The 14,452-nt window shown below is 40.6% G+C and overlaps 1 protein-coding gene across 1 annotated transcript; it reads right to left on the bottom strand.

The window, feature by feature from the left end:
* Positions 1-2,687: 2,687 nt before the first annotated feature.
* On the bottom strand, positions 2,688-14,436 carry MDH1 (malate dehydrogenase 1). The gene is made up of 9 exons (XM_061356208.1): positions 14,300-14,436; positions 9,017-9,115; positions 8,274-8,370; positions 7,327-7,502; positions 5,829-5,951; positions 5,521-5,697; positions 4,012-4,125; positions 3,713-3,802; positions 2,688-3,327 (listed from the first exon to the last, which is right to left on the bottom strand). The coding sequence occupies exons 1-9, from the start codon at positions 14,300-14,302 to the stop codon at positions 3,202-3,204; spliced, it is 1,005 nt and encodes a 334-aa protein (XP_061212192.1). The 5' UTR covers positions 14,303-14,436; the 3' UTR covers positions 2,688-3,201.
* Positions 14,437-14,452: the final 16 nt, after the last annotated feature.

The following is a 14,452-nucleotide window of genomic DNA, read 5'->3' as shown; positions in this document are numbered from 1 at the left end:
GTTTGAAGTCCTAGCTTTTGTCCTCTTGGGGAAGGAATCAGCAAGTAAAAAGTAGATGTGAAACTCCTTCCTGCACAGGAAGTTTGTATGTGCTGAAAATATGCTCATCACTAGCCAAAGAATAACTTTTGATATATATGTGTTTAGAGTTGTTTAGAAGATGCAGTTGTGAACATATTCAGCGGCTTTCAATCACATCAGTTAGAAGTCATTCAGTGCAGACTCCTGCTCAACACAGGGCTGACCTATAGCTGGTTGCTCAAGGCCATGTCCATGGCTCTGGTTGCTTCTGTATTTGATTGCCCTCAGATTTGATAAATCAGTTTCTGGTGTCACAACTAACATCCATTCCCTCTTGATCTTTCACTGAGCCTGGCTCTGCTGTCTCTGCATCCTCCCATGAGGTAAGCTTTTCTGAGAAGTGATCTCTTCCAACCATTTCCTCTTCCAGGATGAACAGACCTAGTTCTCTCAGCCTCATCTAGTACATCCACAAACACTCAAAAAAACAAAATCATAGAATAGAAACATTTCAATGAAGAGCAAAGTACTTAGTACTGTAAGTTTGGAGTAGCAGCATGCAAGTTTCCTCTTGTACTAGAAAACTGACAGTCTGAAATGCAAAGGGAAAAGCCAATGGCTACTCTTTTTACTTCCATATGCATATTTTCATATATCTACTATGAGATAACCAAAGCACCCTGCAAAGAGTGCAGACTGTACAAAGTAACACAATAATTAAACAATAGCTAATCACAGCAGGAGGGAAACTACCAGAGATATAAAAACTGGAGAAATAGAGGTCAAAACAGTTCAGAAACACAAATATAAAGCATATCCACTACTTGAGAATTGGTAAGCAGTGGGAGAGTAGTTAAATACACAGTCAATGACCAGATGAAAGCTTTGCTGCTGAATTGCTTCACAGAAGACTGGAGGAAATACAAAGTGCCTATAACTCATTAGAGGAGCCAAACGTAGATTCAAGTGTTAACTTGAGAAGTTAACTATGTGATGAGAGTACTGGGGTCAATTCTACAATTGCTTGGATACACTAAGTGTTGTAAGCAACCCTTCACTAGAAGTGAGTTGTCTCCTGGAGAAGGCTACTTTCAAGCAATCATTAAACCTCCCTAAAGAGCCAAATCATCCAGAATTTTTAAAGCTTCTTCCCTACATTATGTTCCTGCAGGTATGGCACAACACATACTGCACACGAGCAGAATCTGTCCTAACTTAGTTTGCAGGCACAGCACAGATGCAGACTCTTCTTACTTAGCCCGCAGCCTTCTTAAACTGAGTAACAGTGTGCGCAGTAACCACCTCCTTAAGACACTTTGTTTTAAAGTAAGTTGTAGCATGGTAATGACTGGAATGAATTCCTTTGGTCCCAAAGTTCATGTTGAAATGAGATTTTACTTACTCTGTATTGTCACACCAGAAGGCAGTCATCACACTGAGCTTGCCTTACCTTCCTAATTTCTGCACAAGTTCCAAACTGTCACGGAAAGAGAGAAGTATGAAATTTTCTTATCATTTCTCCACAGCTAAACTCCAACTGGTTTAGAGGAATGAGAAAAACAGTGGAAAAATACAGTATATACACTCCCTGACTATTCCCAAGACTGCAAGAACAAGTTCTGGCAGCAGCTGTTTCATAAACATTCAAGGCATTCACCTACCATGTTGTGTCCACCTGGCCTGTGCTGCAGCAGGTACTCCCATTTTCTGAAATGCTCATTTTCCTTTTCAGCTATTTATGTATAGCAAGTCATTGCTGCAGTACTGTCACTGTAGTTAATTGCTACAGTAATGTTCTGAGAGCAGACTTATTTTTAATGATAAGCTTCTTGTTGCTTGCTGATTTATTTTATATTGTAGTTGCCAAATCCTCACAGAAACCATTCAATGTCCTTTGAATCCAGTTTAAGCTTTTCTTTTTTTTCTTTTGGTCCAAATAGTTCTATTTTTTGAATCCTCATTTAACAACAACAAACAAAAAAGGGGAAATGAGATGACTGCAGATGTGACAGACCAAAGATTTATGTTAGTACAAGGCAGAAACACTTATATTGGAACAGGACTGACAACATTGACATTATGTGTATGAGAATACCATTACTATTATTTTAGGTGCTTAAAAAACAAACAAAACAGGTAGTAGTACCTCTTAAGAAATTCCCAGAACAACAAACCTAAAATCTCTTCAGTCTACATAAGGTGGGTTACTATAGGCAGGAGTCTAGAAAAGTTGCAGCAACATTCACCTGCATGTTTGCAAATGAATAATTACAGTACAACATATTTGAATCTTCCTGAAGTTAAAGGCTGCACCAGGAGAATTCTCAAGCAAGTATATTAACCTCACTTGGTCTTAATGAAGTGAGTCCTTGTCTCCTGGGACAAAAGGCTTTGAAGCTACAATGAAATTAATACTGAGCTACAGCTTTTGAACTGTAGGGCTGGAGTACAAACCTGCCTTGAGGCTTTTGTGTCTGATGTTGACATAAAGCAATTTTGCCTGGAAAAAAAACAATGGAAGTGCTAGTCATCAATAAAGCTTCTTAAAATCAGTTTCCCTTAGTTTGTTAAAATAGGTCTTCAGTGGTTTGTACGTTGTACTATCAAATCCCGCTAGTTACACAACCAAAACATGCAAATAAAGCACAACAAACTACTCTTAGCCATTACATGATTAAGCATCTTTTAATATTTCTATTGACAAACATTGTAAGCATAACCAGAGTGAACAGTATATACTTGGAGTCTGTTCAGTGACAGATGAGTCACTGAACTACTGGCTCAAGGAGAACTATTGGCATTCTAATTTCATTTTCAGTTGAGCCATAGGATGCTGAAGTGATCACAGACTAAGATGTGTTCCAATAGTGCCAATTTCTAATCAAAACTTGGATTGTGCGTTAGAAGCCAAGGCTGAGGCAAACAATTATTCTGTATCATACAGAGAAAGCAACTAGTATTGAACAGAAAAAGTTTGGTCAACAAACTAGTTTTACTTCTTTAATAACCTTTTGCTAATAACTCAACAGGCACAACAGTACCAGTAAGCATAAGGACTTTAAAATGCACGCTTGCCACGGACAGTTGACTTGAATACAGTAATAGTGTTTGGTAGCAGACTTAAAGACGACTTTTAGATTCTCCCACTCTGAAATCATTTTGTATTTCCTCAGGATCTAGTCATGCACTGGAGAGGAATTCCACAGCAGTCTCCTTCTCTTCAGTTAACTCCTTAGCAGTTAGCTCCATCTTCTCACGAGAAAAATCATTGATAGGAAGACCCTCAACAAACTTCCAAGTCTTGTCCTGTTTGAAAACAAAGAAGTAAGAAGCCCCTCCATATAAGAAGAACAAGCTTCTTTCAGTCTGCATGAAGGACACTCTGCAGCATAAGAAACGAAATTTACTGCCTTAAAAACTACATCAGGCAGAAGTTAATTCTAAGTTCAGATGAAGAATGCAACCAACACCAGCTAGTCAGGTCAGATTCTACTTATCAGTATTTATTTGACAACTACTACACAACGATTAATAATGGTCCCCTCTGTGAAAGGCTGCTAAAACCCAGTCCCAGTAACTGCAGTCCCATACTAAAAACACTGCTGTCAACAAGCATATGAGCTTCTCTCATATGAGACAGTTTAGCTAGGTACTTGCAGAAGGTACTTGCATTTAAATACAGTCTTGTTACCTTGATCACAACAGGGAATGAATATAGCAAGTCTTCAGGAACACCATAAGAATTGCCATCAGAAATGACTCCCATGGAAACAAATTCTCCCTGAAACCGTAAAAGTAAGAGATAAATACATTTTTCACTGCTAGAAGCAAAATCTTTATTTCCAATCTACTGCAACTCCTATGACACTTTATTCCAGAAAAAGGCAGATTCATCCCACTCTGAACATACACACACACTTGAGGTCAAAGACACAGGCGTGTAATCAAAGCATTAAGCAAACAAGCACTTACTCAAGAGCAACATCTTACCGCTGGAGTGCCAAACCAGATGTCCCTCACATGATCACAGATAGCTTTGGCAGCTGACATCGCACTGGACAGCTTCCTAGCCTTAATAACAGCTGCTCCACGTTGCTGAACAGTCTACAATTCAGAAAAAAAACACAACTAAATTGTACAACAACAAAATAATGACTTTGGATAAACATTGTTAGTAAATGCCATGAGGAAAGACTGCCTCATATCATTATCTGATTTCATCAATCAAGATACAGTTTTATCACTAAATGAACATGGCACACAATCCAGAAATATAATCTTGAAGAGCTCTGCCAAGATAAGAACATAATGGACTATTTCAGAGGCTGGTTCATTTCTCAGTACCTGCTTTACAGCTAGCAGCCCACTGATTTCTCTCATACCACCAGATGTTTCAAGCTTTTACCACCAAGACACTTCATTTACATTGACAGCACGGATGTCTTGGAGCAACACTGGCAATGAAAGTTTTTTGCTGAATACCAACATGAACTACTTGCTGCTCTTATGGAACTACTTGCTGCATTAAGAATCACAATCTCTTATCTTAGACAAAGCATTTTATCATATACCAACATTACAATGTACCTAGAAGGCCAAACTAGTATCATGCCTCAGCCGTGTAAAGTACAGCAGAACCAAGGACAGGCTTCTGCTTACACTCTGGTTCATGAACTGTGGTTGCCAGCATAGAGTCATTTATTCTGCAGCAAAAAGCATGAACTGGAACAAGCTACTATATCCAAAACCAACATAGGAGAGAACATGATTATATGATGAAACACATCCTCAGTCCCAAGCTGAGGTTGCCTTGGCTAAGTTAAGCGTTCCTGTACCTCCCTGTCAGCAAGCTAGTGACATTACAATACTAAGCGAAGAACAGCTACTTGGGAGTCATGTTCACCAACAGCTTTAGTAATGCTTGTTTTGTTTTATATTGCATTTAGGTAGCCTGTGCTCTTGATCAATTAATACCTTTCTTTTGTTTTACTACCCTACATTACTATTTATTATTACCCTACAATAATACACCTTCATGTGTTTCTAGAGTTTTCACATTACCTTTTAGAAATGCTAGTGACAAGGCCACAGATATAGATCTGGAAAGTATGTGTGCATGTGCACATGTATGCACATGCAGGGGGAGAGCTACTGGGCTTTTTTTGGTGGGAGGGGAGCAGCAAACAGAAGATTACAACACTTCATCTGCAGGGCTGCCCAAAAAAGTTACCATTGTGAAATATCAGTGGTGTCTGTATGTCAGATGAGCTGCACCAGCATTCCATATGTATTTTTCTAGTAGCATTTACGTAGGTTTTCATAATGCCTTAATTTTTTCAAAAGCAAGTAACTGATAGAGACAAGCTATCTGAAGATGACTAGCAAGACAGAAAGAGCTGCTTCACTAAGTCAATCAGTCTCATAGTTTCCAATTTCGTATGAGGCTAAGAGAAACCAGAAGCAAACTTAAAAATGAAACAAAACAAACCCAATTCTTACCAGGATAAAGTCTCCCTTCAGCCAGCTGTCATCTTTTATAGCTTCATAAACTCCAACTTCCTTTCCTTTCACGTTTACCTTTGCATGGTTAACATCAGGATATTGAGTGGAGGAGTGGTTGCCCCAGATGATGACGTTCTTCACATCATTAGCAGTCACACCAAGTTTCAGAGCAATCTATTTGGGAATTAAAGATATCCTTGTATTAACCTCAGCCTCTCAAGTCGCAAGCTGCTTTGAAAGCACTGCTCTGTTTGTATTTTGCAGGGACAACAGAAAGCCTTCTACTTTGAATAGGCCCTTTTTACCTGAGACTTAGCTCTGTTGTGATCCAAACGAGTTAAGCAGCTGAAGTTTTCCTTTGGTATTGATGGGGCTGACTTCGATGCAATCAGGCAGTTGGTATTTGCTGGATTCCCAACTACCACAACCTAAAACCAAAAAAGGGTAAGGAGACTGTGGAATGATGAAGAAGCTGTTTCTGCAAAACATTTCCCTCAATACAAATACATGGCTTTGCCTTCAAAGAAGCTATCATAAAGTTAAGTTTCCTAAATCTCTCGGTTGTCCTCAACAAGATTCTTTTACACGTGCATTGTTCATAGTCACTAAGTCTTCTGTAACTGCACAGAGGAGTATTTTCTAGCTAGGTAATTTCTTTATAATTTGACATTCAAACACGAACGAGAACAAGACTTCTAGGGAGATGTGCACACTAACCCACACCCTCGCTGCAAACCTGTTAATAGACAGAGGGAAAGCCAGATACGTACACACTAGTTAACCCACAGTGAATTCTCCATCACCTTTTAAATGCTTTCAAGATTGGCTGCCACTGCTTTATATAATTGCTTTATAATTAAGAAATCCAGAACAGTTACTTATCTCAGTGTTCATAGGCAGTTAGAAGTAAAATACTGCCTGAACTTAGATCCATTTCTTACTATGGAAAACTGATTTTTATTCATCCTTCATCTACTAATGTGCCTCCAATGATTAATGTCAAGCTCCATATACTCTCAATCGCACACAATAATCTGCAAACCTCCCTTTGTATTTCCCCTTTTGAAAGAGTTCAGTAAATTTTCCATTACTCTGCATAGTTATATTGATAGTTTTTATTCCTACTGTATAAAGAAGCAAACAAGTCTTTAGAAGCAGTAGGAAGTTCATCAGCAGAGGAAGCAGACATTAAAAAGTCAGTTACAAAGCACAGTTGGAGTCTGGGCCTGAGATTAAGAGCAGTAGGAGAGCAGCCACATGATCCCATTAACTTTGCTGAAGGAATCTGAGAGAGAACAATTAAAAGCTTCCAATGCTCCAAAGACCAAGACAAAAACAACCTAAATAAAGCCGATTTTTTTGTGCAACTGTAATTCCATACTGATACTGAAGTTAAGGGTCATTATGTTGAAGCCATAGATGGATATGAAGTAGGCAGCTGCATGCAGATAACTTTGTTCTCCCAGAGAAGAGAGGTACTGAGTAGGACACTGATTGTTAACTTTTTTATGTAATTTGGTGAAGTTTTTTAGAATTAGTGATAACAGTTCAGAGTATGTGTGGAATACAGCAATACAATATAAGACTTACCTTTTTCACCAAACAAATTAAGGACCAAACTGTCTACCTATTCAACATACTGTATCTCATCTAACCTTGACTGTGGTGTATTTTCCAGGGCTTAAGGAAAGGAAAGCCTGCACTGAATAGAGTCCTGCTTACACAGTATCATTCTACAACATATTTAGTTCTCTACATAACTCAACAGAGAGATAACTTTTTTAATGCAGTCTCTATATTCACCTTCACAGTCTTTTTGGCGTACTTGTCCAAGGCTGCACCCTGAGACTTGAAAATTTTCACGTTCGCTTTGAGTAAATCCTTCCTCTCCATGCCCTCTCTCCTTGGCATGGAGCCAACCAGAATGGCTATGTCAAGGTCTTTGAATGCAACTTCCTCCTTGTCTGTTGGAATGACCTCTAAAAAAAAAAAAAAGGGTGGAAAAAATAAATCTAAGTCAGATAAATACTCATGGCAAAGTGTTAATGGGAATATCCTTTGGTTCATAAATAGTATATAACCTGATCCGACAACACCACCACCTTCCCATTCCAAAAATACAAGTATATTTGTTTGGCCCTAATCCACAGATTAAATACTTGCCAGTAAATGGTTTATATATACAAACATATACCTAAAGCTTTATATAGAAATTCTGAAAATGCAGGAGAAACCTATGTAAAAAAGATACCTTTCACGTATCTCTATAAAAAATATATACACATATGTACATAGAATCATAGAATAGTTAGGGTTGGAAAGGACCTTAAGATCATCCAGTTCCAACCCCCCCTGCCATGGGCAGGGACACCTCACATTAAACCATGCCACTCAAGACTTCGTCCAACCTGGCCTTGAACACCGCCAGTGACGGAGCATTCAAGGTTGTTCTTCACTTTTACAAAAAATTTTCAGTGACAAGTACCAACACAAATGAAATTTTCATCTCCCTTTAATTCAAAACAAAGAAGGTTTGATTTTTAGAAGAGGTCACAGCTACATGTTTGGTTGGTTGGTGGTTTTTTTTTTTCTTACGTACTGTAATAATTACAGTAGCATCTTCCACAAAATAGAAAACTAAGAAAGGATCATGTAATATTTTCTTCTGCTTAACTTCCTGACAGCTACAGAAACTCAAAAATGCAACAGCTGTACTAGAGCATCTTATAAGAAAAATTTCTTTTGGCTACCTCTCAGCAGCGGTAGAGCACAATCCTGCAGCTCCATCACTACACCTTCCAATACAGTCATCATGGGGGTGATATCCAGCAGCACAAGAACAAGAGGCTGTGAAGAAAAGAACGGTTTAGTCCAAGGTAGGTGTAACATGGTTTCAAAATCAATTTCTCTTGTTATCTGCAAGAAACTGCAAGACTTAAAATTCATTTACAGAAAACTGAAGACCTCCAGCATGACCAGCAACTGAAAGACTGCATAACAGAGAAGGGCTGAATTAATTTGCCCCATGTAAAAGAATAAACTACTTGCATATTGGTAAATCATTCTGAGTACCTAGAAGAAAAGTCTCACTGCTCCTATGAAAATAAGCTGAGAATTGGGCTTCAGTCTAGACAGAGAAGGCTCCAGGGAGATCTTACAGCAGCCTTCCAATACCTAAAGGGGCCCACAAGAAATCTGGAGAGGAGCATGTAGTGACAGGACAAGGGGGAATGGTTTTAAACTGACATTAGGAAGAAATTATTTACTATGAGAGTGGTGAGGCCCTGGCACAGGTTGCCCAGAGAACCTGTGGCTGCCCCATCCTTGGCAGTGTTCAAAGCCAGGTTGGACAGGCCTTTGAGCAACCTGGTCTAGTTGAAGATGGCCCTGGCAGGGGGATTGAGACTAGATGATCGTTAATGTCCCTTCCAACCCAAATCATTCTACGATTACTATGCAGCAGAAATAAGTGACAACTCAGTGTAAGACTTACCTGATCTTTGCCAAACACATCTCCCTTGGCAATGCTGTAGAGCAGCGAGTAGGCAATCTGCCCAGCAGCACCAGTTACCAGGACTCTGACAGGTTCACCCTGCAAGAAAATTCCAGAGACTTGCCCACAGCCACACAGTGCAACCTCACACCATCCCAGGGTGGTAAAATTTAACAGTTACTACAGAAAAAATGTTATGATAATTTAACCTGAATGAGAGCATGTGCCTAAATATAGATCAGGCCCAGCTCCTGATATCATACTTCTGTTCTGCTAGAACAACCAGCAATTTCTCTACTAGCTTTTACAGAAACAGAACAAAAATATCCTTAAGAACTTCCCCTGGAAAAGCTTGCAAAATGCCAGGAATAACAATCTATTTGAAAAAACTTTTAACAACGCAACCTTTTTAACATAAGGCATTACAATGTATTTACCCACTTGTACTTCTAACTTACTACAGAAATTTTACAACCTGACACTTGAGCAGTTTTCGGATTCTGTTACTTTTGAGGGCTGTTTCTGGTAAGCAGTTTGAATACTTACTTGCAACCAAAGACTTATTGAATGCCAGAAACCAAGGAATCTAGTGGACTTAATGTACTGCCTCACTAAACTGTTACACAGCAATTTAACCAATTCAAAGACAAAAGCTACATTATGGACAAACACAGGCACTAATATCCATAATAGCGCTGTCCATTGTCAAACTGACCCAAAACTCCTAAAGACTGCGGAGAAGACTGCCAACATGTTGCTATATTGCAAATAGGGTGGGGGTGGGAATTGTCTTACCCTATAGCAAACCTCCATTCTGTTAAGCAGAAACAGGATATAGGGAAATCCAAAGGTTATTACATATTGAAAATATGTAAGACTGAGAGAGTTGGCATTGTCCAGCCTGGAGAATAGAAGGCTCCATGGAGACCTTATAATGGCCTTTCAGTACTTAAAGGGGGCTTCTAAAAAAGATGGGGGTGAACTTTTTAGTAGGCCTGTTGGCCTACTAGTGGCATAATAGTTTTGAACTGAAAAAGGGTAGATTCGAACAAGACAGAAGGAAAACAATGAGGATAGTGAAACACTGGCACAGGCTGCCCAGAGAGGTGGTAGATGCCTCATTCCCGGAAACATTCAAGGTCAAGCTGGACAAGCCTGTGAGCAACCTGATCTAGCTGAAGATGTCCCTGTTCATTGCAGGAGGGGTTGGACTAGATGACCTTCAAAGGTTCCTTCCAACCAAAACCATCCTATGAAAAGGAAAAATATGTCAAAGGACATTTGTAACCCAGTATTTTGTAAGCCTGTTTTTTGTGTCTGCCTTTTCCCCTACAGGCAACAGGAAAGGAACAAGCAGGCTCTGACCAGACTGCTGGAATGCCAAGCCTACTTTTTCAAATAATTAAAAGCTGGTAATTTGTGTTATGGACAAAACACCTTCCACGTTCAATTATGTCTGAAGTGATTTAATTACATACTGGGCTACATAATGCAAAGCACAGCTTGCAGAGCAAAGGCTGTCATTTCACTTGGCGCTGGCAAGGTTGCAGATAGAATACTGAGCCCGGTTTTGGGACCCCAAGTTCATGTCCTGTAAGAGGAGGCTGAAGGCATTAGGACATAGTCTGGAGAGGGAGAGAATAAAGGATGATTTAACAGCAGCCGATTATAGCTTCAAGGAATGTTACAAAAATAATGCTGCCAAACACCTCAGTAGTGGCAGATAGTAGAACAGGGGGCAATGGCTACAACAGCTCAAAACTCTTCATGAGGGCAGTACTGCTGCACTGCAACAGGGTACCCAGAGACTCTGTGCAACCTTCATCCTTAGTGGTTTTCAAGACCCATATGAAAAAACATGTATGACATGATTCAGCTGGGCAAAAGCCTTTTTATCAGGCTGCACTGGACAATCTCCAGGCTCAGAACAAGAGAGGTGAGACTGGATGACCTCTAGAGATCCTTTCCAACTGACATTCCTGTCATCGATATTTATAGGAAAACCATTTTGGGATTTGAGTGTATTCTCTCTGCAGAAGTGACCAGCCAAGCACAGCCACATCACGCTAGCATTAGATAACTGTAAAAATGAGGCCACCCACCCCATTTTTCCACATGCTGGATAAATACTGAATTTGCAGATTTAGACCTTGAGATGATTTTGCCTCCATTATGGGAAGGACACTTAAAATATTTGGTTAAATGGCTACTGGTTATGGTGTTGAACTGCATTATTTAATTCTGAACCTGTCTCACTGTGAGTCTCACCCCTCAAACCTTGTCAGACTCTATGAGGAAGAAGAATGAGAGCAAACCATAGATTCTTGCTGATTTAAGATCTCAAAACTAGTTTTGGTACATCACTCTTGAGTAGGGAAGTCATACCCTTCAAACGTACCATAGTGTCTGGATGATGGTGGGCAGCACAGATTAAGAGGTGTGCCAGATTTTAAAGCCAGTTCATCATGTTCTTAAGGAGAATCCGCATTTTATTAACATAAAGGACACAATGAACGCTTTTTTAAGACAGTTAATCACATTAGTTAAGAAAATAAATGCTAGAAAGTTACTGTGCTGCAAAATCTTGCTGCTCCAGAACTCACACAGATAACACTAGAATGCATTTGCTTTGAATTACATGGTATCTTGGATTGATTACTGAATTGCCAGTAACATGAGCAAAGATGTTAAGAAGTTAGCCTTTGTCCAATGCAACTGGTAAGCCTAACCGAAGTAGTGCCACAGAGCAGGGAGCAGTCAACAAGAATTTTCTCCACAATATGCACTTTATGTGCTGTTTTATTTAAACATAAAAAAGTCAAATCTACCCACTAGCATTATAGTGAGCATTTAGTAAATAGGATAAAATAACCACAAGAGGTAGGACCACTTTTTTTTTTAAACAAGACAGACTTAACATTTAGTCTTGCTTAAAAACAAAGTAAAACACCTTCAGCCATGACTGCTTCACCCTCTCAAAAAAATTACGTCACTATGTTTGTTTACTACCATACTCCCTGTTCTCCTCCCATTTGGGGCTGGAGAAGAGAGGAAGAAACATCAGCTAAAATAAGGTAGGAGCACTGCTTACTTGTTCTTTCTCTCCAAACCTTCAGTACATTGTATTCACATACAACCTTCACCCAATCCCCCGCACTAATTGCAAGCAATTAGTATCAAATCAATTTTCATGCTCTGTCTTGATTCCAGAGCAAGATCAGCAAACCAAGAATGTTGTGCTTCTTACAAAACAGTTAAGTCTCCCCAGAAATCTTACATCACATGTAAAAATTGGTATCATTGAGCATCCGAGGCTACTTTTGGAGGCTGGATGTTCAGAGAAATTAGTGGCTCCCCAGTGGAAGTTGTAGGCTATACACAATCACATTCAGGCACTTTAATCTGTGACTTGGCTCCTGCACAGAGCTTCAATGAGAATACTTTCACACTGTGGTAACTAGAGGTGACCTTTACTCACTCTCAGGTATTCAAGAAATAGAGGACAAACTACATGACGTCTAACTGAACTATTTAGTTTCAAATCCTTCCCCACTTCACATACAGTTGGTGTATAACTAAAAAGTTTCAGGAAACTCAAAAGCAGTAAAGGAAACAATAAAAAGGAAGAGAAAACCCTAACTGAATATTGCATCCCAGATACCCTTCCCCTTCTAATTCAGCAGACAGGAGGATTTCTCCCCTTCCTCAATTACAGATAAAAGTAAAGTTTCTGGTATCAAATGAAGAAGCTGTGGGTTTAATGCCCTCCCCCTGCACACACTTTGGCTTAAAAACTCAGTGCCCAAATTATCTCCATGATTACTGATGACATTAGCAGACCTAAAATACTAGTGCCGTACATGAAAATAACACTACACTGCAAACTGATTCTGGAGGTTTCAAAGGTAACAGACCAAATTAAATAACCCACAATCTTATCAAACGTAATAACAAGAAAAATCTATGTCCTGTCAACACAACTGATGGACTTTACATTGTTAATCAGTTATAACAGACCTCCATAAACATTATTGCTGCTAAAATGTCTGCAAAATACCACCAACACTACTCTTAAAGAGTAAAGCCAACTAAGCTAACCCCCCTTGCTTGATGAGACAAAATCATTAAGCTCCAGCTCTTGAAAAGTCTAGAGTCTGCCTAACAGACTTTGCATCTATAGGCAAGATGATTTTATTTCAGAAGTTTAAAGCCCCTGCCCCATACCAAATGCATAATTAGAATACTGAAAGCAAGATAAAAACTGTTGCATTCTTAAAAGTCTGGACACCAAATTAAGTTTCAGCTAGCGACTGGAGACCAGCGAATTCATGGAAGTCAAGTGAAAGCTCAAGTACAAACTAAAATTTGCTGTCTTGTGGCCACTCCTGAGAGCCCATATTTTGCATGGAAAGAGTGGAAAAGTAGGGCAGATAAGATCTACAGATTTTGGTATTTTTTAGGGTATGTCTGCAATAACAAGCCACGCTTTGGGGCACACAAGCATCTTCTCTATAGCAAAGTACTAAAAGTAAAGGTTTGAATAACGGTATATAAAGTCCAGAAAACACAAAGATGTTTTTGTAGTTACAAAGGAAGATTTTTGCGCAGGTCTGTGTGCTCATACATCTATATGCCACAGAAAAGCAAAGCACTCCAGTTCACCTGTGTAACCCCTGGGCAGAGACAGAAGGAGTCCCTGACGTTTTGCCGGATCTACACAACCAGCTGGATTTTTGACAGCAAGCAGGGATGAAACAAGAGAGGAAAACATTTTACACGAGTTTTTCCTTGAGCTAACACCGAGCTGCACCCAAAACCTTTCAAGTCTCATGAAATGAAGGAGCAGACATTCCCATGTCCCCGAAGGTAATGGAAATTAACCAGCTAGGCTCGGGAGTTAGGAAAGGGCGCGATTAAGATGCCAGGGACCATACGCTGCCCCCTGCTCGCCAGAAAAGAGGAGCCAAAGGCGATACCAAGCCCGCACTGCGGGGCCTGGCACCGACCCCCGACTCCCCAGGCTGGGAGAAGGTGACCCCAGCGCGGCCTCCGTGGGTGCTAAGAAGAACCCCAGGCGACCGCCAGGCCCCTCTCCTCCTGGGTGCCCAGAGCACAAACCACTCACGGAGGAGCCCAGCGAGGGAGCCGGCGCCATTTCGCAGCCACCTCCACCTGACGGAGCCCCCCCGCCACAACTGCCGCGGCGAAGGGGCGCATCCGGCCGTCACCCCGACCCAACCACCCCCTTCAGGAAGGGCCACGGGCTCAGGGTGCGGTACCGACCATGGCTGCAGGGAGCTGCGGGTCCAACCACCTCGAGGTCACCTCTAACAGCACGACCGGGACCGCAGAGCCGCTGCGCTGAGCTGCCGCGGGAGGGGGCGGGAGCAGCGAGCGCCCCGAGGCACGCTGGGAGATGTAGTCGCTCCTACGCCC

Source organism: Neopsephotus bourkii, unplaced genomic scaffold (assembly GCF_033783945.1).
Source record: "Neopsephotus bourkii isolate Nb327-2 ecotype Australia unplaced genomic scaffold, CSIRO-AGI_Nbou_v1 NB_845, whole genome shotgun sequence".
NCBI lineage: Eukaryota > Metazoa > Chordata > Aves > Psittaciformes > Psittacidae > Neopsephotus > Neopsephotus bourkii.
Note: the sequence above shows the minus strand (reverse complement) of the source record. Positions and strands in the feature narration are given on the sequence as shown.

Coding starts and splice junctions, on each gene's coding strand:
- MDH1 (XM_061356208.1), bottom strand. Junction 7,503..8,273: donor TGCTCTACCGCTGCTGAGAG/GTAGCCAAAAGA, acceptor TTTTTTTTTTAG/AGGTCATTCCAACAGACAAG. Junction 5,952..7,326: donor ACGCCAAAAAGACTGTGAAG/GTGAATATAGAG, acceptor TTTTGGTTTTAG/GTTGTGGTAGTTGGGAATCC.